This window comes from Muntiacus reevesi, chromosome 11 (assembly GCF_963930625.1).
Source record: "Muntiacus reevesi chromosome 11, mMunRee1.1, whole genome shotgun sequence".
Lineage (NCBI taxonomy): Eukaryota > Metazoa > Chordata > Mammalia > Artiodactyla > Cervidae > Muntiacus > Muntiacus reevesi.
In genome coordinates, this window is record NC_089259.1 from 1,428,481 (window position 1) to 1,449,590 (window position 21,110).

The 21,110-nt window shown below is 36.4% G+C and overlaps 1 protein-coding gene across 3 annotated transcripts in view; it reads right to left on the minus strand.

Moving 5' to 3' along the window:
* Positions 1-21,110, minus strand: part of TDRD3 (tudor domain containing 3) — a 215,591-nt gene that overhangs the window by 62,627 nt on the left and 131,854 nt on the right. For all 3 annotated transcript variants that reach the window (XM_065901983.1, XM_065901982.1, XM_065901984.1), the window contains 3 exons: positions 20,459-20,599; positions 16,224-16,380; positions 15,338-15,463 (listed from right to left, as the gene is read on the minus strand). In XM_065901983.1, coding sequence (XP_065758055.1) covers positions 15,338-15,463; positions 16,224-16,380; positions 20,459-20,599 — 424 coding nt within the window. The remainder of the gene's footprint in view (positions 1-15,337; positions 15,464-16,223; positions 16,381-20,458; positions 20,600-21,110) is intronic.

Here is a 21,110-nt window from a genome sequence, read left to right on the forward strand (position 1 = left end):
AGTGGAGGATGCTGTTGCTACTACTGTTAATCAAAATGATGATAATGTGTTGAGGTTTGACAGAAAACAACAAAGTTCTGTAAAGCAATTATCCTTCAATTAAAAAATCAATAAATTTTAAAAATGAGGACAATGATGGTGATAGTGGTAGTGGTGTGGCAGAACGACCATTGTGTGGAGGCCTATGTGTGCCAAACACTGTGCTTAGCGCTTAGCATGCATAATCTAACTTGATCTTCCCAATAACTGCACACTTAGGCAGTGCTACTGTTTTCCCATTTCCCAATAAAGAAATAAAGATTTGAGAGACTATATAACTTGCCCAAAGACATACAACTAGCAAATACTAGAGCTATCAGTTAAGTTAGTGGTAGAATCAGTTGTATATATCTGCTGCAGCATCTATTCAATTCTCCTCTTACTTTGGTAACAGAACTCTGCTTTGAGTGATGGGAACTACTCCCTCCTTTTACATATAATCCAGAATCAATTAAGATGTCTTAGCTCTCCTAAGAAGGTGGCAGATACAGACATTAGAACATAGAAGGTCTTTTTCTGCCAGATCTTCCAGGTCCATTTGACTGTTTCCGAGAAATATTTTTTTAATTACCTTTTCATATTATGAATGGAGATTTGACACCAACAACTGTAGTGCTGTTTTATCCAAGTCTCTCTGTACTCCTGTTCCAGCTGCTTCACACACACCAATGCCAAAATCACCAGTGGAACTCAGTTGAGCTTGGTGAATCAATAATTATATGATGAAAGGTATTTATCTTTTTCAAAAAAAAATGTGCTTGCAAAATTAAGATGAGCTTTTTTACCTATCTATCTATACATGTCATTATGTCCCCTTATACACCCTTATAAATGTTGGCTATATGCTATACTTGGTGCTTCGTGGGCCAGTCTTTGCTACCACATGACATAGTCTGTCAATACAAAATTTAAAGACAGAGAAAGACTCTAGTTAAATGAGCCAATATATTACCTTTTTACTTATTTGGATTTCTGTGGCTCACAGCTTAAAGCAAACTAACTTAGAAATTGTTGTTTAACCATGGAATATTACTCAGCCATTAAAAAGAATTCATTTGAATCAGTTCTAATGAGATGGATGAAATGAGCCCATCATACAAAGTGAAGTAAACCAGAAAGATAAAGAACATCACAGCATACTAACACATATATATGGAATTTAGAAAGATGGTAATGATAACCTTATATGCAAAACAGAAAAAGAGACACAGATGTACAGAACAGACTTTTGGACTCTGTAAGAGAAGGCGAGGGTGGGATGTTTCGAGAGAACAGCATCGAAACATGTATATTATCTAGGGTGAAACAGATCACCAGCCCAGGTTGGATGCATGAGACAAGTGCTCAGGGCTGGTGCACTGGGAAGACCCAGAGGGATCGGATAGAGAGGGAGGTGGGATCGGGGATCGGGATGGGGAATACATGTAAATCCATGGCTGATTCATGTCATGTATGACAAAACCCACTACAATATTGTAAAGTAATTAACCTCCAACTAATAAAAATAAACAGAAAAAAAAAAAAAAAGAAATTGTTGTTTAGTCACTAAGTTGTGTCTGACACTTTTGCGACCCCATAGACTGCAGGACTGTAGCCTGCCAGGCTTCTCTGTCCATGGGATTTTCCAGGCAAGAATACTGGAGTGGGTTGCCATTTTCTTCTCCAGTGGTTCTTCCTGACCCAGGGATCAAACCCACGTCTCCTGCATTGGCAGGTAGATTCTTTACCACTGAGCCACCTAGGAAGCCCCAACTTAGAAATCAGTGCCAGGAAAAAGAGTGATACAAGTGACAGAACCTAAAATGTAAAACTTGTTTAGTAAAGGAAGGGTACAGGGTAGTGAAAGACGTTGCATCCCCTAAAAGAAGTTGGCACTCCTCATTGAATGGTTAAACTACAGTCTATTGACTTGGAACTGGGAGCACCTAACTAATGAGGCCAATGATTTAGAGAACTTGGTATGAAAATGCCAGGGTGATGAAAGGTGCTGGTTACCTCTTACTGCCTTCAGTAACTCTTATAAGAAAGTAACAAGTTGGCAAGCTTGAAAGTAGAAAGGTAAGCTTGAAGTCGATGCCACTAGCTATCAGGTGTTCTATTCAAATTATACCCGTAAGCCTAAAGGACTGAGACTCAGATAACTATGCTTCTTGACAAAAAATATGGAGAAAAATAAATAAAACTTATAACACATATTTACCTTGCAAAATAAGCTACATAAACAAGGAAACAGAGGAGTAAAAATTTAAGAAAGTTACCCTGTCCACTTTTCTCAATATCCCTTGTTCCCTATTCAGAAAAATTAAGGTTTATTTGGTCTTATTTAAGATGTAGAAAGATAAAACAGTAAAGTTATTATCTTAAGGCATCCCTTCCCTCTATCTCTGGCCAACCTAGATATCTTTCACGATAACAGAAAGAATAAAAACCTACTTTTTCTGTCCCAAGCTGACACTTAAAATACATATTTCTAGTGGGCATTTTTTTAAATGGTAATTACATATTACTGAAGTAATATATTGATAAACTTAAAAGGTTTGTAAAGTTGAGAGCTGGCCTGATAATCTAGTCAGGAACTATATCTAGTCTATAAAAACCAAAAAAAAAATTTTAAAGCCTATATATAAAAGCCTTTCTGAACACAAGCCTATCACAAATTGATCTAAATATTACCAACTTGACATCAAACTGTTAGATATCACAGACACTTTAGTGATTACTCTCAGATAACAGTGTAATCTAACCTCATTTTTTTCATAATATTGATAATAATGTCAGCTAGAATTACATTTGACTCAAAAGGCACAACAAAAAAGTTGATATGGGAAAATCTCTAGGAGAAGTACATGTGATGAACAGCTACAGGCACTACTTATTTTATTGCATTTTGCTTCCTTGTACTTTGCCAATATGCATTTACTACAAATGAAAGATCTGAGACAACTCTGAATTGCTAGATGATGCTTAGCCCTTTTGAGTAATAAGGTAATTTTTAATTAAGGTAGGTATATACATTGTTTTTTAGACAGTGTTATTGCATACTTAACAGACTACTGTATAAGGTACACATAATTTTTACATGCCCTAGGAATTAAAAAAAAAAAAATAGTGGCTTGCTTTATTGAGATGTTTGCTTTATTCTAGTGGCTTGAGCCAAACTCACATCATCTCCAATGCATAACTGTACATTTGATGGGGGCTTTTAAAAATCAGAATAAAGGAATGATAGCTTTATTCTTTTACAGAAAATTATATAATACAATGTGAAAGTAAGTGTGTTACTTACCTGCATTAAATCTGTCAGTAACACATTCTTAGAGGATGTATTATTTTTTCCCAACAAACCTAACATATTACACAGAATTTGATATGACATAACAAGTGCGTCCAGGCCTGGGCTTATTAAATTAAACACGGCTTCCAGGGATGCCCAAACTAAACAAAATCCTCAGAGAGCTTAAATGACACAAAACACGGACGCAGGAGAGGTTTGGTGACTCAACTAAATTAGAAACAAACATTAAAAAACAAACAAACAAACAAATATACACATCACTGAATCATGATTACTTATAATCAACTTAGGTCTGCAACAGACCCAAATAATGATACTGATGATATGAATGTGAATAAAATTAAAAGCCCATAATTCTTCTCATTTAACCAATAAAATTTATGGAGACTCTATCCTGAAAAGCTTTCTACATTTTTCTTAGATGAAGAGTTACTCATCAATGAAGAGTTGATTTTACAATATAAGATTTAAAGAACAATGACAAATTTTGAAGGAAACCCAAAGTGGAGATTCAATTTTACAAAAGTAAAAATTTATTCTGAGCTTTATTTTCAGTTAAAAAGAAATATGAAGTCATAAACTAAAAAGAAAAACAATTCAGTAGTTTGCTTCAACTGTTCGTTTCATTATGAGCCTCAACTCCTCCAGGAGCATACCAACAGTATGAGGGTTAACAAGAGAAGGAGTAACAGAAAGATATCTGAAGACCTGAGGATGACCACACATATTAATCCTATCACCTTTACTGTAATGGGGTTATGTGAAGACAGAGCCAAGAGAATACAGGCATACTTTGTTTTACTGCACTTTGCAGATTTTTCATTTTTTAAAGAAGAACTGAAGGTTTGTGGCAACCCTACATTGAGTAAGCCTACTGGTACTAGCATTTGCTTACTCCCATTTGCTTACTTCCATTCTCTGTGTTGACAAAGGTCCGTATACTCAAAGCTATGGTTTTCCTGGTAGTCATTGATGGCTGTGAGAGTTAGACCACAAAGAAGGCTGAGTGCCAAAGAACTGATGCTTTCAAACTGTGTGTTGGAGAAGACTGTTAAGAGTCCCTTGGACTGCAAGGACATCCATCCAGTCCATCCTAAAGGAAACCAACCCTGAATATTCCTTGGAGGACTGAGGCTGAAGTTGAAGCTCCAATTCTTTGGCCACCTGATACAAAGAGGTGACTTATTAGAAAAGACCCTGGGAAAGACTGAAGGCAGGAAGAGAAGTGGGCAACAGAGGATAAGAAGGTTAGATGGCACCATCAATTCAACAGACATGAGTTTGAGCAAACTCTGGGAGATAGTGAAGGACAGGGAAGCCTGGCGTGTTGCAGTCTATAGGGCCGAAAAGAGTTGGGCATGACTGAGTGACTGGACAACAACAAAATTCTCTGTGTCACACTTTGGAAATTCAGGCACTATTTTGAACTTTTTCATTAGTATCTTATTTGTTACAGTGATGTGTGATCCGTGATCTTTAATGTTATACTATGACTTGCTGAAGGCTCATATGATGGTTAGTATTTTTTAACAATTAAGTATTTTTAATAAAAGTATGTACTTTTCCAGACATAATACTACGGCACACTTAACAGACTGTAGTATAAGATAAGCATAACTTTTAAATGCGTTGAGAAACCAAAGAATTTCATGCGACTTGTTTTGCTGTGATATTCACTTTATTGTGGTGGTCTGGAACCAAACCTGAAATATCTTCCAGGTATGCCTGAATGAGACATCTACAAGTACGAGAATCTTTAGTCCATTTATGTATCAATTTATTGTCCAGCTGTTTGTGCTCATGTGCATTATCATCAGTCTCCTCTGATATGGTCTCAACATCACCAAAGAAAGAATTTAAGGTGAGAAGAGCATCTACAGAAATGATAAGTTTCTCCGGTCAAACATTTAAAACAATGAAACAACAAACCAAGCCATATTTTCAAGTTTGTCTGTTTCAAGAATTTCTCAGCCACTCAAAACAACTAGTTAGTCTTATTTTGGAAATAAATCTTTGAAATAAAGACTATAATGTTATTATGGACTACAAAAATGCCAGATCATATATAATTATTGTATTCAGAATACCTCCTGCTAAGTCTTTGTATTTTGTTCAGTGTTGCTTATACTAAAGAGATGATAAAAAGTACATCATTTAGACTAAATGATAAAAAAGTTTACGCTAAATAAATAATAATACTCCTATTAATAAGTATTCCTATGACGTTTTAAGTTTGGGCATTCTTTGGTCTCATAAATGAACAGTAAGTTCATCTGGGGTAAGAGCTACATAATCCATTTATTTCTCTGAATTTTCTGAATGAGACATTTTAATAAATTTTGTATCCCTACCACTTATTTGTACCATAGACCAGATACAAATAAAATTCTATTGAAAATGAATAGTTTCTTACAATGCATTCAATTGTAGCCTCACTTCAGTCTCAATTCCATTTTCCACCTTGCCAATGGACAAATTATTTTTCTGAAAGCACCAAACTTGTTACTCTCATGGGCTCTATACTGGCATTTGGATAAAATAATAACTCCTTTTAGCTACTGGAAATAGTACTGCAATGAACACTGGGGTACATGTGTATTTTTCAATTATGGTTGTCTCAGTAGTAGGATTATTGGGTTACATGAGAGTTTTATTCCTACTAATAGCTTTTTAAGGAATCTTCATATGGTTCCAAATAGTGGCTTTATAACTAGGACATGTAAGCATGTCCTAGATGTTCATTGAAAGATGAAAGGATAAGGAAGTTGTGGTACATATGATGGAATTTTACTCAGCCATAAAAATAAACACGTTTGATTCAGTTCTAGCAAGGTAGGTGAAACTAGAGTGTGGTATAGAGTGAAGTCAGAAAAACAAATACTGTATCACTGTTTTTCAGTCACTCAGTTGAGATGGACTCTTTGTGACCCCATGGACTGCAGCAAGCTATGCTTCCCTGTCCTTCACTATCTCTCAGAGTTTGCTCAAATTCACGTCCACTGAGTCAATGATATCATCCAAACAACTCATCCACTGTTCCCCACTTTTCCTCCTGCCTTCAATCTTTCCCAGGGTCTTTTCAAATGAGTCGGCTCTTTGCGTCAGGTGGCTGAAGTAGTGAGAGGGTAACAGGCAGGAAAGCCAGGGGTCTCCAAACGGAAGAAATAGGCTGCGAGTGTTAGACATTTTTTTATCTCTCTTTTAAGTGGCAGGAGGAAACAAGCTACAAGTGTCAGATTTTTTCCCCTCTCTATGCAAATTTAAAAGGAGGTTTCTCTTAAAATTCTGTCTTGCCATGAGGACACCCAGTTCCACTTGAACTTAACTTTTCTCAGACCTTGATCTAACCAATGCATTTTTCTTATGGAAATGTTTTTCTTAAGCTATGTTAATGAGCTATGTATTTACCCTAGACTCTTTCTTCACATCAGTTCTGCTTAAGACTCAGAATCCATAATGGCTCAACAAACCAGTATCTTTTACTCACATATTGTTCTCCTAAAGCTATGATGGCAGATAGATGGGGAAACAGTGGAAACAGTGGCTGTCTTTATTTTTCTGGGCTCCAAAATCACTGCAGATGGTGACTGCAGCCATGAAATTAAAAGATGCTTACTCCTTGGAAGGAAAGTCATGACCAACCTAGACAGCATATTAAAAAGCAGAGACATTACTGTGCCAACAAAGGTCCATCTAGTCAATGCTATGGTTTTTCCAGTGGTCATGTATGGATGTGAGAGTTGGACTATAAAGAAAGCTGAGTGCTGAAGAATTGATGTTTTTGAACTGTGGTGTTGGAGAAGACTCTTGAGAGTCCCTTGGACTCCAAGGGGATCCAACCAGTCCATCATAAAGGAGATCAGTTCTGGGTGTTCATTGAAGGACTGATGTTGAAGCTGAAACTCCAATACTTTGGTCACCTGATGCGAAGAGCTGACTCATTGGAAAAGACCCTGATGCTGGGAAAGATTGAGGGCAGGAGGAGAAGGGGATGACAGAGGATGAGATGATTGGATGGCATCATTAACTCGATGGACATGGGTTTGGGTGGATTCTGGGAGTTAGTGATGGACAGGGAGGCCTGGCATGCTGCGATTCATGGGGTCGCAAAGAGTTGGACATGACTGAGTGACTGAAGTGAACTGAACTTCTCTCCTAATCTATGTTAATGAAACTATATATTTACTTGGAAACCTGCCTTTCTTTAACATTCATGTCAATAGTTTTATGGCCTGGGATGATTCACCTAATGCCAATGTTATCTCAAAACGCATGTTGTGGGTGAGGGGCCTGATGCCACTCTGAGTTTTGAAACATCTCCTTTCTCTAATTAGCAGCTTACTGATAGGTATAAAACATACCATTAAAGGCTAGCAGGGCGCCACTCTTTCTGCCCCCTTTGGAAGTCTATGTCAGAAGCTTTCTCTATCTCTTCTACACTTAAATAAAGCTTTATTACACAAAAGCTCTGAGCGATCAAGCCTCGTCTCTGGCCCCAGATTGAATTCCTCTCCTCTGGAGGCCAAGAATCCCAGCATCTTTAATGGTTCAGCAACAACCTTTCAGGAGTGGAGCTGCAGCATCAGCAGCAGTCCTTACAAGGAATATTCAGGGTTGATTTTCTTTAAGATTAACTGGGTTCATCTCCTTGCAGTCCAAAGGACTCTCAAGAGTCTCCTCCAGCACCACAGCTCGAAAGCATCAATTCTTCATCGCTCAGTCTTACTCATGGTCCAACCTTCACATCTGTACACGACTACTGGAAAAACCATAGCTTTGACTAGACTGGACTTTGTCAGCAAAGTGATGTCTCTGCTTTTTAATATGCTGTTTAGGTCTGTCATAGCTTTTCCTCCAAGGAGCAAGTGTCTTTTATATCATGGCTGCAATCACCATCTGCAGTGATTTTGGAACCCTAGAAAATAAAGTGTTTCACTGTTTCCATTGTTTCCTCATCTATTTCCATGAAGTGATGGGACCAGATGCCATGATTTTTGCTTTTTGAATGTTGAGCTTTAAGCCAGCTTTTTCACTCTCCTCTTTCATTTTCATCAAGAGGCTCTTCAGTTCTTCTTCACTTTCTGCCATAAAGGTGGTGTCATCAGCATGTCAGAGGTTATTGATATTTCTCCCGGCAATCTTGATTCCTGTTTGTTATTCATCCAGGCCAGCATTTCTTATGATGTACTCTGCATGTAAGTTAAATAAGCAGGGTGACAATATACAGCCTTGACGTACTCCTTTTCCAATTTGGAACCAGTCCGATGTTCCCTGTCTGGTTCTAACTGTTGCTTCTTGACCTTGATACAGGTTTCTCAGGAGGCAGATCAGGTGGTCCGGTATTCTCATCCAGACCACCTTTTAAGATTTTTCCAGTTTGTTGTGATCTACATAGTCAAAAATATTAGCATAGCCAGTGAAGCAGATGTTTTTCTGAAATTCTCTTGGTTTTTCTATGATCCAACTGCTGACAATTTGATCTCTGGTTCCTCTGCCTTTTCTAAATCCAGCTTGTACATCTGGAATTTTTCAGTTCACGTATTGTTGAAACCGAACTTGAAGGAGTTTGAGCATTACCTTGCTAGCATGTGAAATGAGAACAACTGTGCAGTAGTTCGAACATTCTTGGCATCGACTTTCTTTGGGATTGGAATGAAAACTGACCCTTCCCAGTCCTGTGATCTCTGATTTCCAAATCTGGAGTGCAGCAATTTCACAGCATCAACTTTTAGGATTATAAATATCTCAGCTGTAATTCCATCACCTCCACCAGCTTTGTTCATAGTGATGCTTCCTACAGCCTATGTGACTTCACACTCCGGTATGTCTGGCTCTAAGTGAGTGATCACACCATCATGGTTATCCAGGTCATTCAGACTTTTTTGTACAGTTTTGTATAGCTTTTCTGTACATTCTTGCCACCTCTTCTTAATCTCTTCTGCTGCTGTTAGGTTCACACCATTTCTGTCCTTTATTGCGCCCATCTCTGCATAGTATCTTCATCTCCCTTGACATCTCTAATTTTCTTGAAGAGATCGCTGATCTTTCCATTCTATTGTTTTCCTCTATTTCTTTGCATTGCTGACTTAAGAAGGCTTTCTTATTTCTCCTTACTATTCAGATGGTTACATCTTTCCTTTGCTCCCTTGCCTTTTGCTTCTCCTCATTTCTCAGCTATTTGTAAGGCCTACTCAACAATCAGTTTGCCTCTTTGTGAAATCTTGGGGTTGGTCTTGGTCACCACCTCCTGCACAATGTTTTTCTCCATCCATGGGTCTTTAGGCACTCTCTTAAATCTAATCCTTTGAATTTGTCACTTCCACTGTATAATCATAAAGGATATGATCTATTCCTGAATAGCCTAGTGGTTTTCCCAAATTCTTCGATTTAAGTCTTAGTTCTGTAACGAGTTCTTCATGATCCAAGTTCCTGGTCTTGTTTTTGCTGACTGTATAGAGCTTCTCCATCTTTTGCTACAAAAACATAATCAAACTGATTTTGCTAGTGACCATCTAGTAATGTCCATGTGTAGAGTGATCTCTTGGGTTGTTGGAAGAGGGTGTCTGCTATGACCAGTGTGTTCTCTTGGCAAAACTCTTGTTAGGCTTTGCCCTGTTTTATTTTGTACTCCAAGGCCAAACTCACCTGTTACTCCAGGTGTCTCTTGACTCTCTATTTGCATTCTAGTCCCCATCATGAAAAGGACATCTTTTTTTGGTGTCAATTCTAAAAGGTCTTGTGGGTCTTCATAGAACAGCTCAACTTTAGTTTCTTTGGCATTAGTGTTGGGGCACAGATTTCGATTACTGTGATACTGAAAGGTTTGCATCCAAAAAAAATTCATATCATTCTGTTGTTTTTGAGATTGCACCCAAGTACTGCATTTTGGCCTCTTGTGTTGACTATGAAGGCTACTCCATTTCTTTTAAGGGATTCTTGCCCACAGTAGTGGATATAACGGTCATCTGAGTTAAATTCACCCATTCCAGTCCATTTTAGTTCGCTGATGCCTAAAATGTCAACGTTCACTCTTGCCATCTCCTATGTGACCACTTCCAATTTACCTTAATTCATGTACCTAACATTTCAGGTTCCTGTGCAATACTGTTCTTTACAGCATCAGTACCAAAGTCATAAAGAGAAAAACAAATATTGTATATTAATGCATATACATGAAAACTAGAAAGATAGTACCAATGAACCTATTTGCAGGGCACCAATGGAGACAAAGATATAGAGAAAGACTGATGGACACAGTGAGGAAGGTGGGCTTGGGATGAACTAAGACAGTAGCATAGAAACACATACATTATCATATGTAAAATAGATAGCCAGTGGGAATTTGCTGTATGATGCAGGAAGCTTGAACCCAGTGCTCTGTGACAACCTAGAAACATGGGGAGGGAAACAAGGGAGGTTCAAGAGGAAGGGGACATATGTCTACCTATGGCTGATTCATGTTGATATAAGGTGGAAGTTCAGTTCAATCACTCAGTCATATCTGGCTCTTTGCAACCCCATGGACTACAGCATGTCAGGTCTCCCTGTCCATCCCCAACTCACGGAGCTTACTCAAACTCATGTTCATCAAGTCGGTGATGCCATCCAACCATCTCATTCTCTGACGTCCCCTTCTCCTCCCGCCTTCAATCTTTCCCAGCATCAGGGTCTTTTCCAGTGAGTCAGCTGTTCACATGAGGTGGCCAAGTATTGGAGCTTCAGCTTCAGCATCAGTCCTTCCATGAATATTCAGGACTGATATCCTTTGAGATTGACTGGTTTGATCTCCTTGAAGTTCAAGGGGTTCTCAAGAGTCTTCTCCAATACCACAGTTCAAAAGCATCAATTCTTCAGTGCTCAGCTTTCTTCATAGTCCAACTCTCACATCCATCCACGACTACTGGAAAAATCATAGCCTTGAGTAGAGGGACCTTTGTTGACAAAGTAATGTCTCTGCTTTTAATATACTCTCTAGGTTGGTCATAGCTTTTCTTCTGAGGAAGAAGTGTCTTTCAATTTCGTGTCTGCAATCACCATCTACAGTGATTTTGTAGCCCAAGAAAATAAAGTCAGTCACTGTTTCCATTGTTCCCCATCTATGTGCCATTAAGTGATAGGACTGGATGCCGTGATCTTAGTTTTCTGAATGTTGAGCTTTAAGCCAACTTTTTCACTCTCCTCTTTCACTTTCATCAAGAGACTCTTCAGTTCTTCTTCGCTTTCTGCCATAAGTGTGGTATCATCTGCATATCTGAGTTTATTGATATTTCTCCTGGCAATCTTGATGTCAGTTTGTGCTTCATCCAGTACAGTGTTTCTCATGATGTACTCTGCATATAAGCTAAATAAGCAGGGTGACAATATACAGCCTTGACCTACTCCTCTCTCAATTTGGAACCAGTCTGTTGTTCCATGTCCAGTTCTAACTGTTGTTCAATATCTGACCTGCATACAGATTTCTCAGGAGGCAGGCCAGGTGGTCTGGTATTCCCATCTCTTTCAGAATTTTCCACAGTTTATTGTGATCCACACAGTCAAAGGCTTTGGCATAGTCAATAAAGCAGAAATAGATGTTTTTCTGGAATTCTGTTGCTTTTCGATGATCCAGCGGATATTGGCAATTTGATCTCTGGTTCCTCTGCCTTTTCCATATCCAGCTTGAACATCTGGAAGTTCACAGTTCACATACTGTTGAAGCCTGGCTTGGAGAATTTTGAGCACTACTTTACTAGCATGTGAGATGAGTACAATTGTGCAGCAGTTTGAACATTCTTTTGACATTGCCTTTCTTTGCAGTTAGAATGAAAACTGACCTTTTCCAGTCCTGTGGCCACTGCCGAGTTTTCCAAATTTGCTGGCATATTGTGTGCAGCCCTTTCACAGCATTATCTTTTAGGATTTGAAATAGCTCAACTGGAATTCCATCACCTCCACTAGCTTTGTTCACAGTGATGCTTCCTAAGGCCCACTTGACTTCACATTCCATAATGTCTGGCTCTAGATGAGTGATCACACCATTGTGATTATCTGGGTCATGAAATCTTTTTTGTATAGTTCTTCTATAATCTTGCCACCTCTTCTTAATATCTTCGGCTTCTGTTAGGTCCATACCATTTCTGTCCTTTATTGTGCCCATCTTTGCATGAAATGTTCCTTTGGTATCTCTAATTTTTTTTGAAGAGATCTCTAGTCTTTCCCAGTCTATTGCTTTCCTCTATTTTTTTGCACTGATCACTGAGGAATGTTTTCTTATCTCTCCTTGCTATTCTTTGGAATTCTATATTCAAATGGGTATATCTTTCCTTTTCTCCTTTGCCTTTAGCTTCTCTTCTTTTCTCAGCTATTTTTAAGGCCTCCTCAGACAATCATTTTGCCTTTTGCATTTCTTTTTCTTGGGGATGTTCCTGATCACTGCCTCCTGTACAATGTCATGAACCTCCATCCATAGTTCTTCAGGCACTCTACCAGATCTAATACTTTGAATCTACTTGTCACTTCCACTGTATAATTGTAAGGGATTTGATATGGTGGAAACCAACAGAATATTGTAAAGCAATTATCCTCCAATTAAAAATAAATAAACTTAAAAAACAAACAAACAAAAATCTTTTAGGACAAAGCCCTCCTGGTCTGTCTGCAGCCTACCACTTTTATCTGTAGCCTTCTGTTTCCACCTCTCCCATAACCTCCGAATCATAGGAACCAACGTTCTTGATGCCACCAAGCCTGAACATTCAGAGTTCTCTACATTTAGGATATCCTTCCCTCAATATTCCCTCTTTAACCTGTCTATATGCCACCTACTCTAGGAAGCCTCTGCCCATCTCTCATCTTGGTTTGCTGGCCTCTCCACACAATGTTCTAGGAAAGAATAAAAATTTGCTTCGCTGAGAATAGTGGTTATCAAGTAGGAAAGACAACTCTAATGTAAGTTGGAGGGGGTAATTTCCAGCATTAGGATGATCAACAGAAAGTGTGAATTTTGATAAAATTTAAGAGTCTGTACAAATATTGGAAATATCTAATTTTTAAATTTGGGGATTTATGAAGGTTACAGGTTATACTCATTGTGAAAATCAAGGGTATGAAATACCATTATAATGTCCATTTCTTTCTCACATTCCACATTCCTCTGTAACATGTTAATAACAACAAAGCAAATACAAAACAGTCCACTATAACAATATCCAATATTAACATGTGTTCATAAATATCTGTCCCCTCAGAAATAAGTCTAACACTGATGCTCGGTTTTGAGTGTATTATTCATGTCATGTATCTTAATTAACTTTAATACCTTTTTCCAAGTGGAATGCTTATATTACTAAATTTTGTTGGTAGGATGTATTCTGTGAGAACTGAAGGATAACAGACACACAGATCACAGTTGAATTACTATTCTCATTCTCAACTTCATTATGAGTTAGAAGAGACTCTAGGAGTCAGAAGCAAATAAATGTAGGGAAGTATTAGTCACTCAGTCGTCCCCGACTCTGCAACCCCATGGACTTCAGCCCACCAGGCTCCTCTGTCCATGAGATTTTCCAGGCAAGGATACTGCAGTGGATTGCCATTTCCTTCTCCAGGGGATCTTCCCAACCCAGGGATCAAACCTGGATCTCCTGCACTGCAGGCAGATTATTTACTGACTGAGCTACAAGGAAAGCCCAAAATGTAGGGAAACAGAAGGATAAAAGGAAATCAACGAAGCTCTGATTGGGATAGTATAAAGGGAAGTTGGGACAAAAATATCTGTAAGTCAGAGAGATTTTAAGAAGCAACAGAGGCTCTCCTGCTAACCTTGTAGACACAAACATGTGAACTGCTAGAGATGGGGTCAAGTGGCAAGGACCTGAGGATCTCTAGGAGCTGAAAGCACTATCCAGGAACTACTAAATGAGAAAGCAGTACTAAATGAGAAAGCAATATATGTCGATCCTATATCCACAAGTAAGTGAATGTTGCTAACTACCATGAGCCTGTAAGAGGACCGCAAACCTCAGAGAAGATCACAGGCTCAGCTAAAATCTTGATTTCAGTATGTGAGACTTGATCAGAGATTTCAACTAAGCTACACTTAGACTCCTGAACCATAGAAACTATGAGGTAATATATTTGCAATGTTTTAAGCTATTAAACTTTTGGTATTTTGTGAAATAGCATTAGAAAATGAATTCATCATGCTTTAAAAAGGAAGCAAAAAGAAAAAAGGAAATACTGATCTTACATGTGTCTAGTTACAAATCATCTACATTCTACATCCAACATTTGTTTTTCAGACAATGCATTATCTTTGGGAGAAATTCCATTTTCATGAAATTTGTACACTCAAAATTTATTATAAAAGCATTTTATCTTTGAGTTTAAATTTAATTCAAAATATATCTGAAAGAGAAAATTAACCCTAAGAATAATTTCCCTAAATCTTTGGGATCATATATTAAAATCTTTTAATTCTAGTAAATCTTTATCATATTCCATGCTTGAAAATAAACATTTAACATAATTATATCTCTTCCAGTATTATGTTAATCACTAAAATACATCATACTAAGAAATATACCACAATGTGAGAGCATACTCACTCACTGGGCTCATTTAATCCTAACCCCAATCACACATTTTCATACAGTGTGTTAATATGTAGAGAAAAAAGAGACTAATTTTAGAATCAAAAAAGTCATATGAAATTACATAATAATGATATTAATAATTTATCCAAAATAACAATCTGTTTTCATAGCTAATCTTGTCAGTTAGTAAACTGGGATAAAGAATTTGATGATATTGTCCATCATACAGATAAAGGGCAAAATAAGCTTCAATGATTTCAGAATGCAACAATTAAAATTTTATTCTGTGCTTTTGTCAAACAGGAAGTTTGTGATTAAATAAATTTACAAAACTCAGAATATATGTTTATATTGTCAGTATATTATACTTTTTTTATATAATTCCAAAGTTTGGTGCTTTAAACAGAAATTTACTTTAAGTTTAGCCTACCTTCCACACTCAAAGTCCCCATTTTAGACTCCAAGAAGTCGAATAACGTGCTTGGCGCTGATGGCCTTGCATTTCCTAGCTCTTCTTCATCTTCAGGTCGTATTCGGCCCCGGCCTTTCCCTTTACCTGAAGACGTGAAGTAAGACACATACAGCATACATGCAAAACAAAAGGGGAATATACACTGAAATATGATCAGCAGACATCTTAAGTAAAACCTCATACACGTATTTCTTTTCATATTTTTCTGTATGACCTATATCCTTTTCCAGCAAAAATGTTTTTAAATGACTATACTAACTAGCACCTTTAATCTTCTAAATGGCCTATCTGGAAATTTGTTCATGTAAATTGTGTTTGAAGGAAATAAATCATTTTAATAAGATTTTTCTTTAACCACTTTTTAATTGAAATACAGTTGCTTTACAATGTTGTGGTAATCTCTGCTATACAGCAAATACTTATTTTTTTAAAAGAATATATGGCTAGGACTTGAAAAATCACATAATATGCTTGACCATACAGCAATTTAAAAATAACACTAAATAAAAGTCATGTTCCTGTTAATTATTGTTTGTAGACTATTTAGTCAGTTATAAAAGTGGCCTAGTTCTAGAAATAGATTAAGTAGATCCAGTTATTTTATATTTTCTTTATTACTCAAGACCCTGTTTTATTAGACCTACTTTATTTTATATAAAGATGAAGACTATGAGACTAAAAATAACCTATATGTCTCTGGTTCCAAAACGGTTGCTACCTCCACTTACCATAAAGCTAAATGAAGTTACAGACTTCACAGAAACAAAACCCAGTTTTTGTCAACAACATACATTTCTCTGAAAAGCAAACAATATTGTCTGGCACACTGATTTAAGAATTATACCTCTCAAAGGTGGACCCGTAACAGGTTTCTGTTTATTGCTGTTAAGAAGTACATTCAATGCTGCTTCTAAGTTGTTGCTATTATCCATGAGAGCTTGTCTTGATGCTTCTTTACTAAAGCCCATTTCTGTTATATGTCTCAGAGCCTTCTCATCAACCTATAAGCAACAAAGTAAAGTTATGCCAACGGCCAATAAACAAGCAAAGTATAAGTTCTTAAATATATACTGTTTTTTAACCCAAAATTACATCTGATGTTTATGGGAAAATGTGATATTAATATATTATCTGCTTGCTGTTTTTTCATACCAATAGTCAAGAAAAGATCTGTGATATGCAAGGCTATGCCTTGAGTACTTTCTTTGAACCATTACAAATGCAAAGCAAACAAAAAAAGAAACTTTATGATATGTCACTATAAAGCTTTTAAAAAAAACAGGCAGTAAAAACTACCTAATGAAAAATTGTCATGGTTAATACTTCTCTGCCCTAAGGAAATACAATTTATATAGCACCTCTCAAAAAATACAAAGTATAAAAAGAAGCTAACAAAATGGTACCATCTCAGTAGCTTGGTTTTTTTTTCCTACTCTCTATTGTTTCAATATTCTGCTTTATATTTATAAGCAATACTATCTATGAAGCTTTGACAGCCTACACATCAAATTTAAAAAATTTACAAGTGTCAGAATCCATATCTTGAAAAATCTGGACCTGAGTAGAATTAAAGGACTGTTTAAGTAACATAAACATATCCCATGAAGACATTTATCAAACCATAACCAGCTGAGAAATACACAACTAACTTTTGTACTTTTATGAGTTGAGATGGATAGGCTTTAAGATAGTATTTAAGACAGCATGCATGTTGCTGACATCTACACTCATACCCACGTAGGCATTGATAAAAGCACAGGACTTTAAAAAAAAAAAAAAAAAAAAAAACCCTGTTTTTAAAACTCTTGACTTCTTTAAAAACTCTGATTTTGTGAATTCAAAACACAAAATCCTTTTTAAACATAGTAATAGCTATTAATAGGTCAGAGTTACATATAAGAGAAATTTTACATCCCTGCTGTACATATCCTAAAGTAAATGTAAAAAGGCCTCGACATTAAAACTATAATCCACCCTTCTTATTCAAAACTTATATAAATGTGAAAAAAAAAAATCCTTCCAAAGGCTTTCCCTCTCCCAATTATTTCACAAGTAAATATCTAATTAAGAATACTGTCTCTTATATAGAATTTAATCAAAAAACACTCTTAAGAATCAATTCATATCCAACCTTGGTATAACTTATTCTACCTTTCTTGTTAACCTGAATTGCAGTTAACCAAATTCTCATTCAAGGTGCTGGCAGGTCCATGCTCTGACAGCTTTAGGAAAAAAACCTCCCTTGCCTCTTCTAGTTTGTGTTGTTTACTGGCAATCTTTGGCTTTCATTAGTTTATAGATGCATCATTCCAGTCACACAGCCATCTTCTCACTGTGTGTCTTCATGTCAACTTTTCTCTGTGTCTAAATCTCCCCTCTTTACAGGTTAAATTAGTGTCATCTTGGCTTAGGGCCCATCCTAACGACCTCTTTTTAACTTGATATCTCTGTAAAGATTCTATTTCCAAAGAAAAGCAGTCACATTTTAAGGTACTGGTGCTCAAGACTTCAATCTATCTTGTTAGGTGGTAGGTTGGGTTGGGATGATGGATGGGACACAATTCAACCTATAAAATCATTTATTGACAAAAATATTTTAAAGAAACTATCCACTGACATCCCAATCAAGTCTTTTTTTCAATTGCTGAAAATAAAGAACTGAAAACCATACAACAGGCAAAAGCACTGGGTACCTGGTCATCAGAATTTCAAACTGTCCTTTTGATTAGTCTCCTTCATTCTTAAATGACAGTTTTTATGAATAGAATTATAGATGAAGAGTTTTCCTTTCAGTACATTCAATGTATCACCCCACTGCTTCCTTGCCTTCCTAGTTTTCAATGAAAAATTGGCCATTTACTGAGGATCCCTTCTATTTGATGAGTTTCTTCTCTCTCATCGCTTTCAAGACAACCTGTCTCTACCTTTCAACAACTAGATTATGTGTCTTGGTGTGTCTCTGCATTTAGCCTATAGGAGACCATTGAGCTTCTCAGATTTGTAGATGTCATCAAATTTGGTAATGGGGGGGGGCATTAGTTCTTCAAATATCTTTCCTATCCGTTTTTCTTTTCAATTGAGACTCCTGTAATGTATATACTGGTATATTTGATGGTGCCTCATTGATCCTGTAGGCTCTATTTTTCTTCATTCTTCTCTCTTTCTCATCTTAGACTGGGTAATTTCAAATGCCCTCTATTAAAGCTCAGTAATTCTTTCTTCTGCTTGCTCTTATCTGATGTTGAACCTAAGAAAAATTTTTATTTCCACTACTGTACTTTCTAGTTCAAGAAATCCTATTTTCTTTTTTTATAATTTATCTTTATTGATATATCTTCATATATCATCCGTATATTGTTCTCTTGATTTCTTTTGGCTGTTTGCCAATGGTTCTGCCTTCAGACCTGTATTTCTAAGACAGTTAATTTAAGGTCTTTTTTTCTTATTAAGTTCAATGCCTGGGTTTCTTCAGGGATAGTTTCTTTCAATTTCTTTCTTTTTCGTATGAATGGGTCATACTTTCTGTTTTTTGGTATGCTCTATAATTTTCTGCTGAGAACTGAAAATTTTGAATACTGTCCTGGTGGCAATTTTGGAAATCAAATTCTCCCTCCTCCTCAGAGATTGGTGTTGTGACTTGATGAAGACTGCAGTTGTAAGTTTGTTTAGTAACTATTCCAAACCTTTTTGGTAAGGATTATATTCTTTGTGATCTGTGATCACTGGAGTCTTTGTTCCATTATCTCCGTAATCAGCCAGTGACCAGCCTCTTTCTTCATCCATCACCACTCTGTATGCTGCAAGAGTTTGACTTGACTCCAAAGTTGTAAAATAGTTGTTTCAGACGTTTGTCAGCTGAATAGCTGTTTTGGTGGAGGAGACAATTCCTGGAACTTTCCATTTTGTCATCTTTGTGATATCACTCCCTTCTTATGCTTTTAATCCTCAAAACAATCCCAAACTGCTGGTCTTTAGTGTTCTATGGCAAGACATTCCCAGAAAACAGTTCTCAATGCACTTAAGTTAAAGCACTTCTTGAGTAAGAGACAGTGTCTTTTTCAACTTGCTATATCCACTAGAACCTGAAAACTGACTTTTTTTACAATGAGATGGTCATGTATTCAAGGAAGCAATAGTCTACCTCTGTTATAAACCCATTCTCCTTAGCTAGTGATTGATTTAGGAATGGACACATAACCTAGTTCTAGTCAATGAATCATAGATGGAATTTACCAGAGATTTCCAAAATTATTTTCTTATCTGATAAAACAACCACACACAGAGAAATGTCCCCTTTTCATTCCTGCCTTTGAACTTTCTTCATGAAGATTAACACACAGAGAATCCTATTACCCAGAGAAGAAAGCCAAGAAACCAGAGCGATGCCTACCAGAGTTCCAACATTGTTATATTGCTTAATTTGCTAATCTTTATAACCATCCAGCTCCAGATTTCTTGTTATATGAGATGACAAACTCTCTTATTTAAGCTAATCTTAGAACTCTTTAGACAAAATCACCCAAAGTCATTCAAGCTCGAAAGGTAGAGGAAAATTAATTCCTGTCAGTTCGCTTATATCTGAAGACACTGTGGCATACCCAGCAACATCTGACTTCCCATTTATCTTAAAAATATAGTAATATTTTGCAATTGAGTCTATAATATACATCTACTGTTTCAATATTTTCCACAAAGAACAAAACAAAATGACTTCAGACAAAATCTGAGAAAAGATGTGGGAAAGGAGAGGAAAGGACAGATAACTATGTTTTTGATGCATCATCTTTTAGAAAATAATTTCCATTGAATGCTTTTTGTGTAATTTGAAGACTTTTTATCAGTCCATTCCAAAAGACATCATTCACACATTAGAAAGTTAAGTAAATTTTACTTAAGTAAATTATTTTTCAAATAATCCAAATTTTCCATGAATTAAATGGAATCCTTAATGAAAGTCTTCTTAGACTTGTGACACTGTCTATAATATACTCAAAAAGTTAGTGGTGGTTCTGAGAATTTAAAAACAAAACTATTAAAGAAAAAAAGATGCAAACTTTGTGGTTGGTTCTTCAGTCTTACCAGTTCTCTATAGACACCTTCATGTTTTCCCTCTGATTTGTTTGCCTTTTCTTTCTGTAAAATTTCCCTATTTCGGTTACCAGCAGCACTCATGTTGAGATTACTTCTAGCACCACCACCGCCGCCTCCAAATGTCTTGGTCTTCAGATAAGAAAAAGACAAAATAAATATAAACAAACAGAATTTTAAAAAGGTTTAAAGTTTAAGTTATGACTAAAAACATCTAGCAAAACTGAAGTACTTAAGTTTCCTAATTATGTTTAACAGGAAAAAAGTGAAATGCTAACTAATTCTTTCTAAATATCTACTAGTCATAACCTCCTCTTTCCACAAGTCCAGGTGAGGGAATTAAAAAAATTATATGATTATAATTTTTATATCTTCAAGGAAAATCATTAGAATAAACTCAAGTAGACAGCAATATAGAAAATAATACAAGTATTATGGAGATGAGATGTCAAAAATTATTCCAGTAAAATACTTGACTGATATAATGATACACATGTTACAAGTCCAGCTACATGTCAAGGTTTTCTTTAGCAAGGCACCAAACCTATTCAGCAATCAGTTACATTACACCCATGATCCAGTAACAGGAATAATATTCTATATTCTATAATTGAAGAATGTAAACAAATAATACAAATTTTAA